The 25,063-nt window shown below is 36.1% G+C and overlaps 2 protein-coding genes across 2 annotated transcripts in view; both read left to right on the forward strand.

The window, feature by feature from the left end:
- The window catches only part of LOC113402294 (kinesin-like protein Klp68D), a 30,783-nt gene that overhangs the window by 2,498 nt on the left and 3,222 nt on the right, over positions 1-25,063 (forward strand). The window contains exons 2-8 of the mRNA XM_064218548.1: positions 1,781-1,870; positions 3,378-3,503; positions 7,511-7,783; positions 11,623-11,816; positions 23,965-24,129; positions 24,306-24,442; positions 24,848-24,997. Of these exons, the coding sequence (XP_064074618.1) occupies positions 1,781-1,870; positions 3,378-3,503; positions 7,511-7,783; positions 11,623-11,816; positions 23,965-24,129; positions 24,306-24,442; positions 24,848-24,997 (1,135 nt within the window). The remainder of the gene's footprint in view (positions 1-1,780; positions 1,871-3,377; positions 3,504-7,510; positions 7,784-11,622; positions 11,817-23,964; positions 24,130-24,305; positions 24,443-24,847; positions 24,998-25,063) is intronic.
- LOC113402270 (GAS2-like protein 3) overlaps positions 4,562-25,063 on the forward strand; it is a 106,016-nt gene continuing 85,514 nt past the window's right edge. Inside the window, exon 1 of the mRNA XM_026642464.2 lies at positions 4,562-4,572. The gene's annotated coding sequence lies outside the window, so the exon portion shown is untranslated. The remainder of the gene's footprint in view (positions 4,573-25,063) is intronic.

Here is a 25,063-nt window from a genome sequence, read left to right on the forward strand (position 1 = left end):
ATTTGCCTGAAAACCGGGTTGAATGACCCTCCAATCAGCTTAACCTGCTCTCATTGTAATACGTATGAGGGGGCGATCTTGTACTGCGTCTATCGCAGGAAGTGATTCAGAAGTCGATGATATACACAGACAGTTTTGCTGTTTTTATAAATCAATCAACAAATCTATTCAAACATTTCTTTGCAATGTAAACATGTCTGGTTACATCATCATACACAGCGACCACTTTAGTTTTGATAATACCTAAGTAATGAATAAATGAACTGATAAAATGCGTTAATGATTTATCTGATATACACACAAAAGAGTGAGTACTGCATTTTTATTATTTATCTCGCGATTGTGATGCTGAAGTGTAAAAAGAGAGGCTTGAAGATATACGTCTGAGATGAAATCATACGGCTCACTCACTCATCAGTAATACTCTTGAAAGATGACACATTTCTATGCATCAAATAAAATTATTATCTGTTTTCCATTGTAAGTATGTCCAATAAAATTTCGTCCGCGCTGAGTTTAGATAACCGTGTTTTCATTTTGAGAAATCCTTTATTATCATGAAACAGTATCATTGGGAGGGTTCGAATGGGTTCAGTGCTGTGAGTGAAGAACGGGAAATATTAAAGAAAATTGAACCTAGGTATTTATAATTATTAATTAAGAGGGCTATTCGCGCAATATATAACCTAGGAGCTAAAGAATCGTTACGGTATAAATTTTAAAAAAATCAAGATATTAACTGTTGCTTCTCAAAATATATTCTGCAATGTTATGTATGTACGGAAAAATATTAATGATTTTATGAGAAAATGTGATACTCATAGCATTGGTACAAGGAACAAACACAAACTTGTTACTCCTGTAACTCGACTGACTCTATGTCTGTATGTCTTTTGTGGGGCAATGTATACGGTTCTACAATAGTATCCCAGAAAGTGTTCAAAATGCCTCTGTTGCAAAATTAAAAAGAAATGTTAAGGAACGTTTGTGTGCGAAAGGTTATTATACAATTAGTGAATTTATGATAAATACCACACCTTGGAAATGAAACGATCGCCTCCTGGCAATTTCTGTTCATATTCAATTGTATAAATAATAAAATTGACAAATAAAGAGCCGCTGAGTTTCTTTCGCCGGTTCTTCTTAGGTCAGGGTATTTCTTTTTTGAAGCGGTGGTAGGGTTTCATTTGACTATCAATAAGTAAGTGTAATGCTTCTATACTGAATAAAGGAATTTGAGTTTGAATTAATCAATAATATCCTGAATGTCTTTATCATTTAATAGCGGCTATTGTAAGTAGATGATCCTAATAGACATTTACTGGTGAAAATCATTCCACTCAATAAACATTCGCATCTTTATTTTGTTTATGTAACAAGAATATATTTATTTCGACGGTGGATGACTCACTGGCATTGTTTATGTATAATTAACGTTCGTTTTGCAAAGTTTTTGGCGTCATGCGTCCGGAGAAATCCCGCGGTTGCTTTAATTTTAAACTATGATCAGAATAATGTTGTAACGTTGAATAATTCATATAAACAGCGATATCTGCCTGATCAATACATAAAAATCGCTGTTTGCCGTTTAAAACCAATGAAGTTCTTGACATGGCGTGAAATGATCAATATGTAACTGTTTGCTTACAAAGTGAAATACAGTTCTGACATTTATTTTATAGTATCCTTACCCCTCAATCATAGTGAAAGGATATCTGCTCAAACATTGTCAGGCAAACATACAAGGATAACCTACTTTTTATAATAATGACATCTCTAGGTGAGGAAGGTCCGGCCGGAACAAAAGTGGTACGAGCGTCTGTCGACGAAGCCAACGCCGGACAGTAAAACTTTTAATAGTCCAGTGCAGGTGTGACATAGTTCATGTATACACTAACCCCAGGGTCTGGGGGTGATGTGGGGTAGACTTAGACTGGCGACATTGGAGTGTTCACAGCTTGGTGGAATAAAATTAAAGCGCAGACTTTTTTGGTGGTGGATCTAATTTGTAGAAAAAAAACTCTAATTATAAAATATTTTTGTACATAAAATTAATTAACAATAATGTAAGCTATAGCTAAATATTAACACAATTAATTTGTTATTCCGAATAAAATAATTCAGCTTTCCAAAACTATGCAACTTTATATTGCTATAAGTAAAACATTACTTTTAAAGTAAATAACTAATTAAAATAGCAAGCACTTGCTTAATCGCCGCTTATTCATGGTTGACGGAAAATATCGATCATGCGACAAATCGATTATTGCGATTCACATTACACGCACAGCGGGAAACGCACTGGTCAGTGGTCTATAGTGGATTTAATACAAACGAACGATCGTTGTGTGTTTTAATTATCATAATCTCAGTCGAGGCAGTGGTGCAAGTAATGTAATTACTAGGAAGTATACATTGAGTTGAATGCAACCTAGTAGCATTACTATCTTGTAATAAAAAAATAGTGTCTATTAAGTTTTCTGTATCTACGTATGACTAACCTGAACTAATATGTTAAGAAAAATATTTATTAACATTTTTGTAGCTACGCACATTAATAGTGCCGATGAGCCTATTGTTGGGGAATAGCTTTCATAAATAATTTCGGCTTCCGTAACTAAGTGAGCGCGCAGTTTTAGCGTGTTGATGCACTTTCAAAACCTTTAGATTTCTCGAAATGTATTCCTTGGGTTGAGATCAAAGCAATATTTAAATAACAAGAGTAATCTTTTGATTGTAAAACTATTCTTTAACTTAGTATTGTTATGGTTCGGAATAAGGTAAACTAAAGGCAGGTGTGTTGAAGTCTCTATCAAGTTAACGACGTGTACGGCGGAGCACGACTTGCGATAAGCGAAACGTGCTTTAATTTTTACGTACGTTTCTTCTAGTTTAAATATTATAAAATTAGGTTTTAGGTAGACATGTAGGGCATATGAGCAACTGGGTGGTAAGAGTAGCACGCAGTTACACTACTCAGGTCATGCTTCAATCCGGAAAACTATAATACTAAATATTGTAGTAGATAACTCTAACACCAAGAATCTTCAACACAAATGCTGATTTTACTTTATGATAATTTAATTTCCTTTTTATTCCAAAAAGGTGAAAATATGTTGTTTAATTCCTAATGTTTCCTTTGAAAGTTAATTCAAAACATATGGCTGAATGAAACGGCTATTTTATGATTTTTTTTTATAAGAAATTAGTTCTAATAATGTCTTTTACCAATTTGGTTCAACAGCTGAACTACAACACGATCGCTGTAAGGATTAAAGTTTTAGCTTAAATTCAATTTTAATACGTAATACGAAGATGGTTTATCATCTTAGAAAATATTACGAACAACATATACTCATAAGTTCAAATGGTCCCAGGTGGTGAAGGTGTGGGCGGAGCGCGGAGCGGTGCAGGTGTACAACCCAAAGGGCCAGGACAAGTTGTTCACATACGACGCTGCCTACGACTGCACAGCAGATACGCAGACCATTTACGATGAAATGGTAAGTAGAACAACATCATAAAGTGTTACTCTATTGTAAAGTGCTCGTTGGAAATAACAATACTTGTGTAAATATTGTTGAGAAGAAAAAACAATAACTAATCTATTATGAAGTGTATCAAGGCAAGACTCGGAAGGCGATAGAGTTGGCAGAGATCCTCATCTGAATATTAGTCGCACCTTATCCGTCAATCACGTTACCCGATATTTTCGCTAATTGTAAATTGTAAAAATATATTGATAATAACAATTTTATTAATTAGCGTACTAAGAAAGTGGTACAATAAAAATTAAAAAAAAAAACCACCCTCGAGCCACACCACTGAGGAACCGACACCTAAGCGCGCCGTCTTTCAGTTTTATTATTAAAGTGAAAATACTAATCCATATGATATCCTAATATATCTCGATAACGGCACGATATGCCTTTTAATGTTACAATTTTTGCTGGGTGAAGCTTCTGACATTTAATCGCATAGTTTGAATTATCTGTTTTCCCCATTGTTTTGTACGTGTAATGACGTCACATGCGGGTAAAAAGTGTAAAATGAATATAAGAGCTGAGTATTTTACACAATGTGAATTGCTATGTTCGACTAATATTATTCTAACATTATGAAGCACTCGCAACATGTTGCTAAACATATTTAATTAGCGACAGGACGCTCATTAAATAAGTAAATGTTCAATGCTAATTGTACAAAAGGCTAGGCTAGACTACAAAAAGCTAATTATTACCAGTACTAAAAAACATAAAAGGGTCCCATTATAATCCTACTGAGCTGTTCTGAAGTATTTATTTCTGATGAACCGTTCGGTACTGTTAACATAAAGAAAATTTAATTTTGATTAATATTCGGATTTGATATTTCTGAGAGTTGGGCAGGTCTATAGTCGCACTTACCTGTAATCAATTTTCCGGACTGTTAACCGATAGCTTAAAGATTTAAAAATATATTAAAACTAAAAAACCTGCGTCACACCGAAAGACTGGCGACTTATGAGTTGTTTGTTTGTTGCATTACTCCGTCCGTATCAAATGCTTAGCCCACATAGTAGAAACATTTAATTAAAACAAATAACTCCAAATAAATGTTAACCGTCGAAGATCAATGTCAATAGATGCAATATAATAAATAACGTACACATTTGGCATCCAAAGATCTTTTAAAAAATATATTTAAATGTTCGAATTTAGTTCTTTTAAATAAATAAGTCTTTAAAATTCAATATTATATAAATCAATGCAAATTTCTTGCACACCACAAAAAACTTAGCGGTTAATATACATACAAAGTTAATATTTGATCAGAATAAACTGAACTAAAATAAGCACCTTTAAATCGTCATTTACTAGATTCCCGAATGTACATTCCACCGAAAAACCCCACAAGTGACTTAGTAGTTATTCTTTTGCACCAATAAAATAGCATCATTAGGTCTTTAATCGAGACAAATTTCTCTAAAATAGAAAAATGTATATAAATAAAACGAAAAAGCAAGTTTAATTGGCGTGATCTGGTCAGTCCGCGATTCTATTTTAGATAACATTATGTGTTCACGTGCGCGACATTCATTTTCAAGTAATATTTGGCGCGCCGCCGCACTATATTATCTCCCATTCTCCGGCGAGTTCCTCGTAGCTGTTTCACCTGAAAAGTTTCATTCGAGGCATCTGAGTTCCGCAGTTCTAAATGTAAAATGAACTAAGTACGTACTACACGTTCATATTATCGACATGCACGCGAGGTCACACATGTTTTATTAATAATGAATATTGTTGCTTTATTTTCGTGGAAAGGTCAGTCGTTAGTGTTTTATAAATTATGACGTCATTTGAGATGATCTTGTCTGAAATTATTTATTTAACTAAACTAAACAATATTACATATTATTTACTGAATGTCTCCTCTTTTTGGATCTTAATAAAACGTATCAACATTTCCTCGATATCTAAAATGTGTAGTCGTGAGATTTCCTGTACACCTCTGCTCAGCTCATCAGTGTTCTTATTTAGAAGCAACGTATTTGTTATGAGTGTAACACTTATTTTTAAATTTTCGCAAAAAGAACTGTATGGCTGTAATTTTGTGTGACAATGACGCAGCGCAACGCGTTACTTGCGTCCTACGCGACTTAACATAAAAAACATGTCTGCCTTAACATTCAATAGCGAGCATTGACAATGTCGAAGGCTTTTAGTTTTTCATACTTCTGAATCACGAGGGTGGGCGAAGGCTTTAAGAATAAAGCCATATGCAATCTCCTTCAAAACGGAATGACAATAAATACTTAGTCATTACTGACTGAATGTATCTGTACCTGCGGAATTACCGCCGTTGTATTGTCTATACATTTCTGTTTCGTACACACGATGATTTCATTCACTAAATACCAATTCAGTTTGTCAAATCGTTTGAAGCAGATGGTTACGTCTGCGCTCTGTAGGTGCTTTATTTATAAAATAATAAATAAAGCCAAAGCACGATAAATAATCTGTTTGGATGTAATGTATGTTATACTTGTATGTAAAAGTTATTTATACAAATATAGGTACATATTAGAAAAAGTTTACAAGTAGGAAATAATGTTTATAGACATAAAACTCAATTTATTACTTTTTAATGAAGCATCACCATAAAGTTAAAAAGGTCAGAGAGTCACAGCTCTACATTAAGAATGATTGATCACATCTCTATCAAACCCTTATAGAGAATGCTTCCACATTTCTATTGAAAAGTAAACTAATTTGTATTATGAGTAATAGAACTATTTTTGACTTGTAATTCGAGTACGTGCAATTTCAATTGAAATAAGTCAGCACATGCTGCAAATGAATCATAGCGGCTTATTACAGTTGCAGGATAATCGTGGTACACTTTACTCTACTATTGGAAACCTACGCTGTTGTTTCGCTAACATTGTACCGGCAGGTACATACTCGTATCTAATGACTCGTGTCCGAACGACTGCAGTGCCTGTTTAAACTAATAAGTAAACATAAGGAAAAATATATTTATTCCATAAAATTACCTTTTGTTTTAAAGCGTTTCATTGTTGCGAGTTACGCATTGCGCCTGCGCCGCTACAAGCAGATTCGAGTCGTGCACGCCTCGTATATTTGATACTAGTCAAGGCTACCGAAATACGCCAACAGCAGCTTATACTTACGTCAGTTTACACAATCACCCAAATTCATACTGTTCCAACAAAACCTCACTACGCTTCAGTTCACTTGATCTAGATTTATATTTAAAATCCAAACTGTTGTTGAAGGTTAAAAAATCGCAATGGAATCAGAGATCGGTCCGTTAAAACAGAGAAACCGCTCTTTCAATTATATTAAAATGACGAACGTTAAAACCTTAACATTTTACAACGGCGTTAAGTTTCGGTTATATTTTTTTAAATGCACATGTACTGCTTTACTTAAATAACTCGTTATTATTAAATTAAAACTAGAAATAATTCGACTTTCAGGAGTCTATGACCTACTTAGCATCAATGACACTTACACTCCACTCGTGATTTATTTGAAACTGACACCATACAATTTGATCGACGATTATTTTAATGACGTCTATAATTTTTTTGTGAGTCTTGCTCCGCTTTTATCTCATCAGAATAGACGTTGTGAAATGTTTAGTTTTAAATACAATTCGAGGTTTATTTATGAAATGATTAAGGAAAAAACGCACTCGGTGTTTTCGATTAGTACGCTCGGTCTAATATATTTGTTGAAAATCTTTAGTCACTAAAATTTAAAGCGAATTAATAAATTTGAATAGACTGATAAGCTGCGCAATGCATTTGCTAAGAAATGAACGTGTTGAATACTCTCGTATCAACTATAATATTTATTCAGACAGCTGAGACCAGTCGTCGGCCTGAACGTTAAACATCGTACCGTAGCTTTATTACAGTACACTCAGTATCAGGTTCAATTGTAATTTGAAAATGGAGATTGTGAATTGTAATCAATGGAAGCTAAACTATTTCTATGCTCAGGTGCGACCGTTGGTGGCGTCCGTCCTGGATGGGTTCAACGGGTGCGTGTTCGCTTACGGGCAGACGGGCACCGGCAAGACACACACGATGGAAGGCACGGCCGACCACGAGGGAATCATCCCACGAGCCTTCAGACACATCTGGGCGCACATCGAGAACAACGCCTCACCTGATATCACGCACCTTGTCTCCTGTTCCTACGTGGAGTTATATCTCGAGGATGTAAGAGATCTCTTAGCGAAAGACTGCAAGAAGCTTACTATCAGAGGGCAGGTTAGTAGTTACATCTACATTAAGTGGATCGTTTCACGTTACACGCATCTTGTTGTATGTATCCTGTTGTATGTTGATGTTTGTATCGCCGTCGACTTCATATTTTTATCACAATCATAAATAATATTTGATTGGTAGTATTAAAATGTATAGTGCATATACACAGATCACTTTGTCAAGTGTGCTTCGATGTCAAAATACTAAACTATAAAGTATATCGAACAAGTCTCAAATAATAATCTGTGGTACAGTTCGACGATTAAAAAAATATGATTAGCTAAAAGTATAAATTAATAATAATCATTTGATTTGATTTGAACATCGAGATGTCGAGAATATAAATTAAATATAAGCGCCACAGCTCCCCAGTTTGCCTTGCGTCAATTGTTTTCAAGAAATTATTATCATGTTTTCGTTTATTATGGCATGTAGCCGCGAATAGATAATAAACATTTAGAATTAGAAAACAGTGTTACAACACAGTGATTTGCTACTGAGAGTATAATCGTGGAGTGCAGATGTGTGTGAGCATCGTGTCGAAAATTATGAATAGTTGTGGTTCGGGACTCGGGTAATGTACAGAGTAATTTGAATTAGTTTCATCTCGTATTAATAAAGGTTGTTTTCATTTTTCAAATAATTAAATTTTTTCAAGGATAATATAATTTTCAAAAATACATTGGTATTCTCTTTAATTCGAACATCGGAGATAATTTTCGACAGAATACCTTTGACTTGGTCTTCGCCTGTATATTGCTTGTCCCAACGTAAATAGGTATTATGGAACAGCAAGTAGAGCAAGACGGAAGTTCATGACTGAAGATCTAATTGCTTGTGATATCTGCGCTAAGTGGGACCGTAAACTTGACTAAATAAATACTAAATACACAACACTATGTTGATAACCAGTTCCTAGTCACTGTCAACAGTCAACAGTCAACAGTGACGCAACGTGCCCTCCGCACGCCGAAGCGGGATTTATATTTGCGGAAACCTTACAGCGACTACAAGTACCTTGCGAAGTGTGACATAATATTTGCGTGAGGAAATTATTTGCAAATTGTTGACTTCTTGTCTTTCAAACATGTAATATTTGATATTCATATTTTCAAGTGTAGTTGAGTAATTGTTTATTTTGAAACGAAACGAAGCGCATTTAGGATTTCTTCTCTATTACGTTTGGTATTTTGCCAAGAAATAACGGCTTGTTCAAAAATATAAACGTCGGAATTTCATCAAAATTCTTTTACTTTCGTTTTTTCGTTTACATTAAACGGCTTAGGTCACCATTTTTGACTTTGGCACTCAGTAAACACAAAGTGATTTTTTTATTGTGATATATATAGTAGATATTCTTCGCATAATTTTAACAAAAATGGAAGTTTTCCCGAATCTGAAACAGTAATCAAATTTTAGCGACTAGCAATTATCAATACAGAATCTATTTCGAACCTCGAGGTCGCTTGGTTCTCAAAATTTTGCAATAAATATACTTTAATTATCATAATTTTAGTGGATATCGTACACGGAAAACATTACTACTTAATGTGCGCACAATTATAATGTTTTATTAATGTTATTAAACGAATGCATGAAATGTCGTCAATTATTCATTAGACGCGGCGCCTTATCGGACCATAACGCAACGATAACGAGCCGATATCGATGATAATAATTTCAAGAGATACGTTCTGTGTTCGCGGATTTTCCCGTGTATTCCGTTCGAATTCGCTAATTGGAATGCTCGAGTCTGGCCTCGATCCAAGACGAAACTCGATTGTGACTCAAATTTGGATACGAATTATGAATCAATTTACAAACAATGCGCTTCGATTCATTCATGAGCGAACTTAGTTTATGCCGAGTTAACGATAATATGAGACGAAACGTTGCGAGCTACAGCTTTCAGTCACCTGCCGATAAGTTTCCGCACACGAACGACATTGTACTTTATTTTTATCTCATTTGCTTTGCGTTCGACGTAAAACCGCATTAACCGACTAATGCCTTTCAATGAGGAGGATTACGGATACGTTTTATGATGAAAACTATTTCGAACGATTCGCGTCTCGTAAATATAAACTGTTTATTTTTAAAATAATGCTTACAAGATGAGTTCTAGACAACAAAAAAATGTAATAAATCTATTTTTTGGTGAAATCTCGTAAATTGATTAGTTTTCTTAAGAAACAAGAGACAGTCTAGGTATTGTTCGTTGTTGAGGTTGATTTTCATAGTTTGTAAATACTTTGCTTTATTTATAGTTTGGTAATGTTTACAACTGTAGAAGTGATAAATGACCTTCAACGATCTTTCGACGCTGAAATCTGTTTCTGGCGTTAATTAAATTAAGAGAGCTAAATGAATGATTTAAAAAGTAAAATTAAATAAAACGAGAAATCAAGGTGAAGCCTCAATCGCAGTTACTGTTATTTAGATTGTAGTTTTTATTTTCACGCGATAAATATTAAAGAGTATTATATGAACTCCATCACGTGAAATACCCTTTTCCTGGCTGGTTGTGTTTAACGTATTCTGAACGTATAATTCTTCGGAACTTTTGAGTGCTAATTACGGTACGGCAACGTCTTAGATGCCGTCCCGCCTAGTGATAGTTTCAAAGGCGTAGACGGATACCGAATCTCTAGTAGAACATTACAGTAAACAGTAGCATGTGTCTCTAATATCGCAATTATCTCGAACGAGCGAAACGACGCGTGTGGCGCTAACGAAAGCGTAATTCAGCTAAAATTAATTAGACACCAATCTTCGCTTTTCATTTACTGCATTATACATGAGATACAATCACCCGCGCCCGCGGTTATGCGTCACTCGTACAATGAACTGATTTATGTACTGAAATATTATTTGTAACAAGTGGTTCGTTCTGCTGATAATGATGGAGTGAACTGAAGCAACGTTTGGGCTAACGCATGCAGCCTTGTGAACGAGTGCGTCGCGGACGCGCGCAGCCCGAGCGATTGTGCAAAAAATAATACAACACGTTACATCCATTTTACGGTTGCGGGTTTATGCAATTTTATATAAAATAACTATTTCACGAGGTCGGACATTGCTTAGTTTTATATCTGTGTATAGTTGAAGACAAAGCAAAAGTAAGATCAAGGTAACACGTTATAGTACGAGTAACGATTCCCGATCGTTTTATTACCAGAAGTATGTTACTATATTACTCTGTAGTAAAGTTACAAGTCGCTATTGTTGTCATAACAATACGTAGCTAGAAACGAGTCACGACCAAGGCCTTATTTTTCTGGTAGTCTACGGGTCCTCTACATCACTGAAGAGGGAATTCATCACATCGTCCTTCAAAGGATGGAAATAAAAAACGTTTTCTTGGTTGTTTACCTCAAGAAAAACTTTCCGTGCTTGAGTTCGTTTATAAATAAACATTAATTCTAATAATAGATTGAGAACTGAGTAAATAAATGTAAGACTGCAACGTGATGTTATAATTAACTAGTAAGATGCAACAACTCGAACGAGTCTGCAAACAATCATTGCTGATTGTACTGCTCGTACACAGATGCATTAGAATAGTTGCAAATAAAACTATTACATTATTGGTCGCTAACTATTAAAATGACTAGCGTATAATATTACGATCGCTTTATGACTAGATGAACACGTCGGAGATATATTCAACCATCCCTGTCTTTAATTGAAAATGGATCAAAGTCTTCAAATTTTTAATGGTTAATAAAATAATGTTAATTTGCAATTCAGTGCATTTGCTGTACCAAATTGCAAATTAACATTTACTGATCAAATGAAGTCACTAAATCGGGTGCAATAACGCTGTTCATGTTAACACGCAGGAGTTGAATGGTTTCTACATCCCCGAGATGACGTCGGTGGTGTGCAAGTCCGCGGCGGAGATGGTGCGGACGATGCGCGCCGGCAACCGCAACCGCGCCTCCGGCCGCACCGACATGAACGAGCACTCCTCGCGCAGCCACGCCGTCTTCCTCGTCACCGTCGAGACGGCGCACCGCACCACAAACCGCATTCGGTGAGTTGCGCCTACCATATTCACCGTCTCTACCGCCTTTGCCATCACCAACACCCTGGAGAGATCGGTGGAATAATACTTTTGAATAGACAACAGATTAGTCAACCTATCAAATGGAAACATAGCGTCAGAGCCGAGCTCCAGTGGAGCGTCCTGATGGGATGATTTCTACTCGCTAATGAAGTTTTATGTCGCCGTGTAGGACATCGTTATTATTACTAGTATTACCGTCTTCCGGCCACTGCAAAAATGAGACATTTTTACGGAAAAGATAGTTTTATCTATTGGAAGCGAGTAGTTTCTGCTAATTTCGGTTGAATGGCTGAACGCGGAGCGGCCCATGCTCGCGTCGCGCGTCGCGTCGCGCGCCGCGTCGCCGTCACTCGACCGTTGCCCGCCGGCCGCCACACTCTTTGTTTCCCTCGTTACTCATGTTGAATAATGAAAGTATCTTTGTCCTTTTACTAAAATATCATATAAATAGAACTAACATTCAACTCGACGGAAACAATCATTATGACCATACTTCCATTAGCGAGGTGGCTTTTTTTCATAACAATAACATCGAGTTGTCAAAGTCCGACGAGTTTAGTTATAAATATTTATAGATCTATAATAAAACAGTCGCAATAGAAAACCTTTAAAGCTAGTATATAGTTTTTTCCACTAAACACAAAGGCAACACGACCTCGCGTTCAAGCGACATCTAATATTATTCCTTTAATTGGTCAGAAAATCAATATTCAATAATTGATCCTCGGTATTGTGTTGAAGTAACTACATTTTATGCTCATAACTCATATTGATTATTTTACAAAATGACACGGAGCCTTTTGTATAGAAGTGACATATTGATCCAATACGTATTTTACAGCTATGTATTTTTATAAATAATCTTTAACTGGCGTTTGTTCGTTTTCTTTGAAATGTGAACACTACGATGGACGATGGGGTCGCAAAGTCTTGCTTGTGAACTTGAATGCAGTAGATAATAGGATTTTGAATAGTTCTATGGGAAAGAAAACCTGTGATTTGATTTGATTAGTTTTGGTTACTTCCTTATAAACTATTCATATACAAATCAGATAAGAGTTATATTTCATTTCTAACTGCTGCTGCGTACGGCAAGAGTTCAATGTCCATTTTCTTTTATAATTTAAATTAGCTCAAGCGGCCACTAAGGGCCTCTGCAGAGATCTTTGTTCAATAGGACGCCTTTCAGCTCGCAGTAACAGACTTAGTCGTATGTGCTATGCGTTATGCAACAGAATGTTTAAGTCAAATAAGTAAAAGTTAAATTAGCTAATTTTATATATGCATAATACACGTACCTATATATATTTGTGTTATTTTATCACTACGTGAGATTTGTGACGTCTGCCTTTCGAGTAGTAGTAGTTTTCTGTACATGCGTGCTCATACTGTTGCATAACCGGAGGCTGCGCGACCTCATGTTAGGCAATAAAAATTGTAGGATTTTATCTGTAAATAAATTCGTCGTAGCCTATAGTTCGCAAGTAAACAACTCACCAGTCGCGGCGCATGGCCCTCCGTAGACATTTTACGCTTTAAGAATTGTTATTAATTCCTTACATTACTAATGTGTCACCAACCTTGGGAATTAAATGTAATGGATATAACATCTTAGTTCCTGTAGTTGTGTCTGTAGACACACTGGCTCACTCACCCTTTAAACCGGAATACATCATATAAATAAAATCGGATGAGTGGTTGGTACGTACCTACTCAGACGTGCTTGCACAAGACCGTATCACAAACCGATTAATTGTCTGAAGTGGGATGCTAAGGTTTCTTTTATTCATCTTATGTCCAAATTCTTTATACCTTTTAATGTAATATTCAAACACACAAACTTACGCGTATATAATGTTTATTAGTTATTATTCTGTTACCTGACCTTAGTCTTCATCTATAACCTCCCAAACAAAAATAATTTGCCAAATTAACTCGTAAATGACGGAGTACTGAGGTAATAAATATAATGATGATGATATGACTTCCTCCTATTTAGAGGTCGGTACAAAATAAAATAAAAGCAATATTGCGACATTTTGTGATACCAAATATACATATATCAAGTTTATAATGTTTTGAAACATTATTAACTTATTATTTTATTAATATATTGGATTTATAGTTTCCTTAAGGGTCTTTTCCTTTTAGGGTCAGAGGGTAGCGCATCTTAAATGCATCACGTTCAAGCTTATTAGTTTCACGACTCCACGATCTTTACTCAGAAGCTACGTACCCTAGATGGCTTGCGCAATTGATCACGTGTCTCGCTCCCGCACTCATCGGTCCGCACACCTCGCCTCCTCGTAGTTTTGATTCCGCAAAAAGACTCCGCAGCTTAGTATTTTATCTGCACGGACCGAACAATTCCATATAATTGAATTCGGTCATTAAAATTATAAAAAGGTAGAGTCATCGTCTGCGATGCTAGTTGAGTTAAGAGGCGGTGGGCGTACTCCCTCGAGTGGTGACGCAGCATCGGCGCCTTCGGGACTCGCCAATATTGCAGCGGCCTTCGTTCTCGAGGAACGTATCTGCTTTGTGACAGTTGTGCTTGGAAATAGAGCGCTCGTGTTTCGTTACACCCATACTTGTTGCCATTCGAAAATTGGAATGAATCCTTGGACGGATAGCTGGTTCGATGACGATACCTTCTGGAGCGGGTAAAGTACCTCACATAAACATTACTTGCTGTCATAAACTATTGTCACGTGAGATTTAAAAGAGCTGTCGATTTAAGTTGTAAATAACACGTGTGTTACGTATAATATATGACCTACATCAATACTCTTTTCACTTGAGACGTCTGTGCGTAAACGTATATAAGAATTTAATTTCAACCTACTTCTAGCTATCGTATCGATTGGGAACATTTCAAGTATCCGCGATAAGTAATTCACATGACAATACAATACTTATATATCATCCCGTTGATCTCATGATGGAGCCAGGAGGTGGAAAGTTGGGCGCGGGACGTATTAATGAAAGTCAATACGTTACTCACAATCATTGCAAGACGTTGATTCGTAATCGTCAATCGTATAACAGCGGGTTCGCTGTACACAGATAACAGGATGTAGATATATTATAATAATAATAGATTATTATAAACAACAGCTTCTTTATTTAAGTAACTTAAACGCATTGGAAATGACAAGATATTTTTTAATTTGATATCATGTTGGTAGGCGGACTGGCAAATTAACGTTAAGCAGTAATCATTCCTCCTATCACCTATAAGCCACCAACCTCGGAAGCTGAGATGTTATGTCCCTTGTGCCTGTAGTTACACTGGCTCACTCACCCTATAAACCGAAACACAATAAGACAAAGTATTTCTGTTTAACGGTAGAATTACGGATGTGTAAAGACATAACCCTGCCGCCAAGTAAAATATAAATACCCTTTTACATTATAAACATAACTTTAATTTTTTTCTTAGACAAAATTAATTTACATTGGGGTGTTATCTATTAATCTATATCAAAATATAATACTCGTAATGACCATTGTAAATGAACTTTCGCGTCACTCTTTATTTAAATAATAAACGTAACAGCTGTATTTCGATGTTGCGTCTGACATAAATAAAACCGAAAAACACTAAATGTTCTATGGACAGTCAAGTTTGAAAACTTGAGTTTGCACAGCACTGCAAGTTCAATTCTTATAACCGATGTTTGCCTGTTTGACAAACATCATGACCAGTCAGTGTTGTTTGGCTTATGTATTATATCATATTTTTAATATATGAAGTTAATTATTATATATATTGTCAACATGTTCAATATTCCAACTTGCCCTTGCCCTTGAGCCCTTTAACCCCATTGCCTACTGTTTGTGGACGTCTACATCAGCCCACGCCTGACATGACGTAACTCACTTGTAGTAATTCCCTGCTCACAGCTCTTGTCTCTGTCGGCCTGAGATATTAAAGAGGTATCTGAGATACATTCGCGTATATGCCTATTCCAATGGAAGTAGGAATTAATATAAACAAACCTTAGTTATATGTACGTATTTCATCTGATCTACTAATAACTCAGCTATATTGTGCACTACTAAGAATTTATGATTAATATATCTTTATTTATTATACAACACTATTACACTTTACTACTTATTTTTACTTTAAGTTTCGTCGACGTTCTAAATGCTATTTTTTCGCAAATATATAGTGAATATCAAAGATTCATAGATTAATCAAGATCTCGACCAATGGTATCGCGTCAATTCGCTGTCAAGTGTTGTTTATTTAGCTTTTCTCTTCTTGTGGTTGAAATAGAGTACTCGTTTATAATTAAGATTGCTTTTTAGAAAATAATGATCACTGAAAATTAGCGTCGGAGCGTCCGTTTTATACTGTGCTTATATTAATTACTTACTTAGCAAATCCTCGTTTGAAATATTCACATTTACACTAGTGTTTATTGTATAGCCTATTGTCGGAAGTTATATTGTACTTATAACAACTTATAGATGTTTGTGCGATGTGTTAGCGATGTTGATTATTATCAAGAGGTTTTATTATTGTTGAATAATGTATATTTTTTATTCTAATTATATGAGACTATTACTATACTCCGAGACAATACATACACTGGCAGAAATTGGGTGTACTCTCATCGAAAAAATATAATTATCTTACGAACTAGCTTTCATCCGCCTGTTCTTCGTAGATTTTAGTTAAAAATAAGAAGCCCATGCTCGGGGCTCATGCTTGCGTCATACCGATTTTTATCAAATTCGGTTCAGTGGTATCTTTGGAAACATGACAGACAGACAAACATAGTTTCTTTCGCATTAATAATATAAGTATGAAAGTATAGATAATTAAGTTGAGAGGATAAAATCTCTGAAACTTTTTGAAGGTTAAACAGGTTGTTAGAGGAGGTAGGTTAATCGTAGCTATTCGACCTTTCAAGTAATCAGATGTTGATGATAACAATGCTCGTTTAGTACGATTTAAATAGTTGAATGTTTTTACTCTTTAAAAAGAACACACAATTATGTCATTAAATCAAAGTTTTGTTTTGTTATGGCTTTCAATTTGGTGTTCTATACATATACATCGACATCTTTAGCACGAAACGCATGGTATATAAGCAAGTAACATTGTTACGTGATGACCACATTATCTAGAAACTACGATTAGCAATTCGTTAAAGGTAATGCAAATAAACGTTCGTCAAACAGTTGTTGATCATTGCCTTTAGTGTAGAACAAATGTCAGATAAAATCTGCTCGAGCAAGGAAGCAAACAAACCATAAAAACGCAATTTGTTCTTACAATGTCAAACAATTTGCACTCGCTTTAGAATTTTTATTTATTTTGTCAAAAGGGTTCAAGTCGCGCAGCTTATAAGGTAATTGGCTAGCGCAGTTTTATACGGTATATTAAGGTCACGTATACACGGTGCGGTGTGTGCGTTACCTGTGTCCAGTGAGGCAGTGTGTGTTGTATTGAGTTGGCTCTGGGCGAGGGCCAATGAGCCGTGAGGCGTGGAAAGTCTGGCGCGGTTTTTCAGGCGCAATCAAGAGGGTCGGTCGAGCGTGAAGGCTGGCTTTTTTCATGAAGCCTTTGATTATTGAGTAGTAGTGCTTTAGAGGGACATATTTCTAGAATATTTGCAATCGAACTCTACTAGTAAAATAGGGTTCAAAGACAATCATTTATATTATTTAAATAGACGTCACATTTTGAAATAGTCGTCATATTCTTGCCGCGATAAAAAAATTATAGCTATATGACTATTCGCATATTGTATGCATTGTCGAGCGATGCGCAACGCGCCGGCGCGTCGGATTCACGTCGCGCAAACAAAATAAATAAGAAACGAAAGAAAGTTTGTGTTCTTCTAGAGTCGTTTTAACTTGTATTATTTTTAAATATCTATCAGCTTAAAAATATTCAATGTCATATTATTATCGACGTGCTATACAAATTAATCCCGTGATATTGTACCGATACCGATGTTTCGATATTTTTAACATTTACTACCGTAAGCCTTTGATAACAATAATTCTATGCGATACAATTCGTACCTACTATCGCAACGTACCTACTTATACGGTGTGGTTATCTTAAGGTTGTCAGATAAAGCCAATTAATGAATCGATAGAAAGGTGTGATTATTTGTTGGCGATATTCATTCTTTATTTACGAGTGATGTAATGATCTGATTTCACAGGAAGTAAGGATTGCAATATATACGTACTTTGTTAACGGCCCTACCACGTTCGCGTGTTCACGTTGTACTATATATAGGTACGTTGTAAGTACATGTAAATCTTTGTATAAGGAAACAAATATTGACATATTTTAGAGGACTTCCTTAATAATGGGCTATTTAGGTTTTATTAAACACGAAAGATATATAACAATGTTTCGTATTCTAAAATATGTAACTATAAATTAATTTATAAAAATATTTGTAGGCTCGTATAAGTTAAAATTTCAATGTATTCATAATAGTCATTATATCGTTTACGCTTTCTATACGGTAATTAAATTTATATTTAAAGATCATTTTTAGTTGTTAGTTCATTTAAGCGTATATTTTTAATTTTTGTTAACATTATTTCCAACATTTTGTTTATTTTCTAGTCTTCGATAGTTTATTACTACAATTTTTAGTTCTTACATGTTCTGTATGAAATATTGTTATGAATGGAAATAAGTTTACTTACATGTACATGTAATATAAAACGTATTCATTAAGGTAACCGGCTAATGAAGCAAATTTATAAAAAAGGCAAGATTTACACAATAATTAGTGTTGTTGTGCTCCGGGTTGAAGGGTGAGCTAGTGTGCCCACGGGACATGACATCTTAGGTCCCAAGATTGGTGGCGCATCGGTGTCATGTAAGGAATGGTTCACACTTCTTACTTACAACAATGAGTGGTGGTGACCACTTACCATCAGGTGCAAATTTGCCCGCTTATCTGAAAAAAGCAATATTTATAAAAATAACATGTGTAGGTATCAGAGAATTTGAGGTTCTTCCTTTTCGAAATACCGCGTACTCAATTGACCTTTGCAAAATAGACAAGGGCAAGTCCGCACCGCGCGACCGAAAGCGATGAGTTACATGGGCTTGTATATAAATTGCGTGGGACGTGAAGCTCCGGCGACCGTCAGCGGGCGCGTGGGAGCTCGCACCCACTGCGGTAGCCGCGCTGTGACATAACTAACACTTCCCGGCTTCGCTGCAGCTGATCCGAACTGACTCATGTTCGGTTACATTTATTGCTATCACATAAGACATATAAAATATAAATTTTATTTCGACTGTCAATTAAGTAGGCACGTAAATAAATATTGATCAATAAAACATATAATTTATAACGCCTGTCGGCAAACTTTAGATATGCTTAATATAGTTCAATTTATCGCACGTTTACAAAGAACCACTTTCCGTACACATTGTCATTGCTAGGAATATTAACCATCCCCGACATCGTCAGCACCACCAACCCTGATAACTGAGATGTTATTTTCCTTATGCCTTTAGATAATTATAATGTAAACCGGAACACAATAGGGACTGAGTATATTTGTTGGTAGAATATGTTAATGACAAGACAACTCTTGTAACCGTCGATATATTTATTAGATTTAATAGTAAATATTACTCACATTATTCTGTTATCGTTTGCGGTAACGCTGAATTTTAATAAGCCTCGTAAAAGTATAATCGAAAGTTCATAAATATTGTTTGTTAAAGGTCGTTGAGGCGTAAATAACGCGTGGCACAAACAATAACATTCGCTGAAATATATGCATATTTGCGTAAACATTAGTAAAATGTTTAGGGTATAGTGACTTCAAAAAGTTGCGGTGGTGTCTTCCTGACCAAATTTCAGGAGTAGTCAATCTCAATGAGTAGCCGACAGCGCAGTACATGGTGTTATAGTGCAGTCGTCTTGCATATAGAATGCAACTGTTCTCTATTTATCCAGAGAACTCTTATGCGGAAAATGTATAGGCTTTCAATTCCATACGAAATATCAGGCTCAGGACCAACTGTTTTAACATTTTAACGACAAACTTGATTTTGATACGCGAAGTTGTGAACAAAAATATTTCGTGCTGGGATTCGAACCCAATTCATCGGCAGACATACGCCGTGGACGCTAGTCATTAGACTAACGAGGCATAAATAATTTATCGAAACACCATAGTCCTCAACAAATAACTTCTCTGAAGCGCACTCGGTCTTTGTTCCAGAACAGTTAAAGTACATTTAACACAATGCCGTTTTTATTGTATATACTTATTTTTTGGCCTTCACCGTTTTATGATTTGTATAAATTACACATTTTCGACTTCGCTTATACAAGCTGTAAGGCCACTTTGAACGAAGGTGTTAAGTTTGCCGCACCGATGAATAAATAAATACATAGTAATGTTTTTTATGGCTTTAACTAGCGGGAGTTTTCGTGTTGAATCAATACATATTTGTATTATATATTGAGTGATGTATATATAGTTAAATTATACATATTAAGTATATAAGATTATTCATAACATTTCACTAATGAAGATAATGTCTCCGTTTGACATGTTATTGCAGTTTTTATTGTAGTCTGGGAAAAGAATAAATGAATAAAACCTTTCTTTGTAAGATAATGTAATTTTTCGATTGCTTTATATACTCGGGTACATTTTATAAACTACCTACATCAGGCCAGGGCACAGATCATCATTAGATCTGATAGATCTGATAGATAGATCTCAACGAGCCAACCAACTGCGCAGCCTGTATTATGGGGGTCCAGTGTGTGCGCAAACACAGGTACACACTTTATTCCCTCACTCTCGTAATGATGACATCCGATGGGATGGCAAATGCGATAAGTTTTCCTAGTAGAGACTATATTAGATGTGAATTTGTTTAAAGTGAATAATACCTCATTTATATTTAAAGGTTCAATAGGTATTTTAAATTAATGAAGAGAAACGATGGATTATCACGTGTAATTTGCTCAGTAAAAGTTATAGCTCAGTGGGTAGTTACTCTTTTCCAACAATTTACAGAGGTATGTTAATTAAATGCCATTCATTTTATTGTTTATCTTGCACGAAAGTCAATATATACGAATACTAAATCGACGCTTTATCATGACGCTATGTTATATTAACCTTTAGGTACTTCTCTCTAGTTGTTGATGTAACTTCTCAATCCTAATCGGTAGTATCCAGGTAAATTTCGAACCGGCGGTAACTTTGTATTATAACATAACGGTTTTGATACCTTTGGCTGCCTTCGGCTTACGGCAGATCCTTGTAAATTATGACAAAATTAATGATATGAAGAATTAAATTAGGGGCTTTGAACAAGTTTTTGGGGTTTTTAACTTAAAAAAATCACAGAATCAACAATATTGACGGTAGTTTTGTTTTTACATCGACCATACAAAAGGGGAGTGACAGCCCTGGATTATGAAATAATAGGCATTCGATCAATACGTTGACGAACTCGCCACTAATAAATTATACGACACAATCGCTTCAAAACAAACGTCATCGATCCGTAGGAAATACAGGTACGGGCGGTATTTTACATTTGAATATGTATCCATTGTGTGAATACCATTATAGGAACACAATAATCTGGGTTAAGGCAAGAGTGAATTCTAGGCAAATATGGTACATCTTCGACTCAGCACTTTAGACGAGTTTGTCTTTAAGCGTAGCCTCAGCCCATAGTGACGAATGCATACTGGCGACAGCTTGGTGCAAGATAATGCAGGTCTTTATTAGGCCTCTTGAGTCAATAGGAAGGTGATAATTTTGATCAAATACTGTACTATATTAGCAGGCTGAATTCGAAAAGGACGACTATTTTGTGTGTATTTTCCACAATATGTTCAAATTCATTTTAATGACATTTTTTTATTTGTATAGATTATTAATTCTAGACCAAGTTATGTGTGCCAATACAAATTTTAAAAAAAATTACGCACCTGAGTACCCTTGACTGATTGACATTGACTTGAATTTCATACATATCCTCAATATTTGTTTGATTGATTTTAATTATTCTAATTTTATCATATATGATTTATATTAAAGAGTAGCCGCTCGTAAAATAACAGAAATAAGAAATGAATGAAAAATTTTAACCACTTGTTTTTCTGAACGGTTCTGTATTTTTTATTTTAATGAACGCTTTGTCAGACTTACCCACAGTTATGTAATTAATTAATTATTTCCTACCGAAAGCTGAAACATTAAGTAAATTCAAATTGCACTAATAAACTCTTCTTTAAAGTAATTAAAAATATAAATATTAGTTTACGCGATGCAAACAACCAAACGTTTGAATTCGGTTTTTATTTCTTTACTTTATCAATAGGCCACCATACATGCGTTGATGTTAAAATTATACAAAGATATAGGATATATTCTAATCATGGCTTATACTTAAAACCAAACCTAAATTGAAGTGGTTTAAAATAAACATTACACAACATTAGCAGTCTGTAAATTTCCCACTGCTGGGCTAAGGCTTCCTCTCAATTGGAGGAGAAGCTTTTTAGCATATTCCACCAAACTGCTCCAATGCGGGTTGGTGGAATACACATGTGGCAGAATTTCGTTGAAATTAGACACATGCAGGTTTCCTCACGATGTTTTCCTTGAACGTCGAGCTCGAGATGAATTATAAACACAAATTAAGCACATGTAAATTCAGTGGTGCTTGCCTGGGTTCGAAATCATCGGTTAAGATGCACGCGTTCTAACCACTGGGCCATCTCGGCTCGGTTTAAAATAACCATTGTTTTATTCAAAATGCACTTTTTCAGAGCTGCACCATTAATTACGCATTGTGATTTTGTCATTATTTACGCATTGTGATTGGATTATGCAATAGGATACTATATAAGTATACTATAGCAACTAATATTGTTCCGAATTCGAAACAAAAACGAATTCCGGAACACAGTTCGTAGATAGTCGTTCCACTTTAATGAGAGGTATGTTTTTGTTAATATGTTGTTAACAAATATATAGCGTTCTGCTCCGAATGGCGTGAGTAGCAGGTGCGTATGCACTCACATATTATATATGTGTTTGTAGGTATAGTTTGCAGTATAACGTTAAATAACTTCAGAATGCAGTCCTTTGAAATTGGTGAAAACTACTTTTTTACTTCCTATTTATTTAGACGGTACTGACGACCCGGGTTTGTTTACAACTGATTATATTGATTCAACTGTTCAAACATTATTATTAGTTCTTGATGTAGGACTTTGTGTAAGTCTGTCTGGTAAGACACCACTTACTGACCAATTATCCTACCGGCGGAATTTCAAGTTTATAGGGTGAATGAGTTAGGGCAATTACAGTCACAAAACAATATAAAGGGACTTTACATCTCAGATCCAATCGCCGGCGCCTGACGAACCGGTGATGGTGAAACAAATCTCTGCCTTTGTGCGTTTATTATGTTTTTTCTGCTGTCCATATATCTCATATGACATATGTCATTGATATCAAATTTTATTATTATTTAATAATAAAATTATGGTTATAGTACATATCACGTATAAATTAAATTGAACTTAGCATATTTTATATTGGATCTAGGAAGTGCGCATTATAGTTCGCGGGGCTGTCTTGTCTCAACCTCGACGCACACTTCTGATACCGAAGGATGTATAGACTGTGTTGGAGGGGATGTTTGATTTTGCTATATCAATAATGTACGTTGTCTAACTCGTCCGCAAGAGGATGCTTATTCAAAACTTGATATAATTTTTGATTATAAAATAAAGCTAAAATTAAATAGACTCAAATATCATAAAAGTAAATTGATGTTATTTTAAAAAAAAGTCGTTCAACGCCCGTGATCATTTTATTGTAAGAAGACAAGAGAGAAACATTTTTATTGTCACACACTAAACAGATATTGGCAATTTAAATTTCTCGTATAACGTCGTGTGGCTAAAGAATCCAGCTCAGTACAGCTGACTCGAAACACAGCACTGGTTTTCAACTGGTCCCTTTACCTCAGAAATTACGCAAAATCAATAAGCAATAACAGATAACAGAAGATATAGTTAAAAATATGTATATTTAACATGCGTCATATATGTGTTGACAGAGTGGGCAAGCTGAACCTGGTGGACCTGGCCGGCAGCGAGCGCCAGCGCAAGACGGGCGCGGGCGGCGAGCGGCTGCGCGAGGCGGCGCGCATCAACCAGGCGCTGTCCTCGCTCGGCAACGTCATCTCCGCGCTCGCAGAGAACAGCCCGCACGTGCCCTACAGGTGTCGCTCTCGCCGCGTGCCACACTGATAGGAGAAATATTATACACAATGCTAATTGTTAAGAATCGATTAATTCGTTATTACGTTTGACACAATAATTACATATTTAGTGAATAATAGTCGAGCAAGACTAATCTTAAAAGCGATTATTTTAAGTAAATTTATAATTTTTCCAGAGATTCGAAGTTAACTCGAATATTGCAAGACTCGTTGGGCGGTAACAGCAAGACGATCATGATCGCGAACATCGGCCCCGCCTCCTACAACTACGACGAAACCATTACGACGCTACGGTACGCCCATCGAGCGAAGGGTACGGAGCAGACTTTTACTTTAATCATTTACTCTCGTTTATTTCAATCAAGGATCCGATTCATTTCCTATGCACCGGGGCCCTTGCCCACCTAGCCACGACACTGGTGTGAAGCAAGTTCGAACTCAAAGAAATAAAAAGAGTATGTCCTATACTCTTTTATAACTAATACCTGACGGGAAACCCCAAACCTCGAGCTAAGCCGCGGGCGATTAAACTCGTCGAGTCCAACCGTAAGCAAATAATACGATCCGAACGATGATCGTAATACGAGACGGCATCAAACTAAGATCGCATTTATGTGACGCACCAGACACGATATATAATGCACCCGGATCCTTATCGTGTCGTATCGACGGCACTCGAGTCCCACGGTCGGGAGGTTAACCGATTGTACAATTGCAGCTATAAAGAATAAGCCGGTGCGCAACGAGGACCCGAAGGACGCCAAGCTGCGCGAGTACCAGGCGGAGATCGAGCGCCTGCGCGCCCTCATCGAGCGCCGCCGCAAGCGCGCGCCGCGAGCGCGCACGCGCCCGCCCGCGCCGCACGAGCGTGAGTACCGCCCCCCGCCTGCGCCTCTCGCCTCTCCCCTCTCGCCTCTCGCCTCTGTTCGTTCCT

Source organism: Vanessa tameamea, chromosome 22 (assembly GCF_037043105.1).
Source record: "Vanessa tameamea isolate UH-Manoa-2023 chromosome 22, ilVanTame1 primary haplotype, whole genome shotgun sequence".
Lineage (NCBI taxonomy): Eukaryota > Metazoa > Arthropoda > Insecta > Lepidoptera > Nymphalidae > Vanessa > Vanessa tameamea.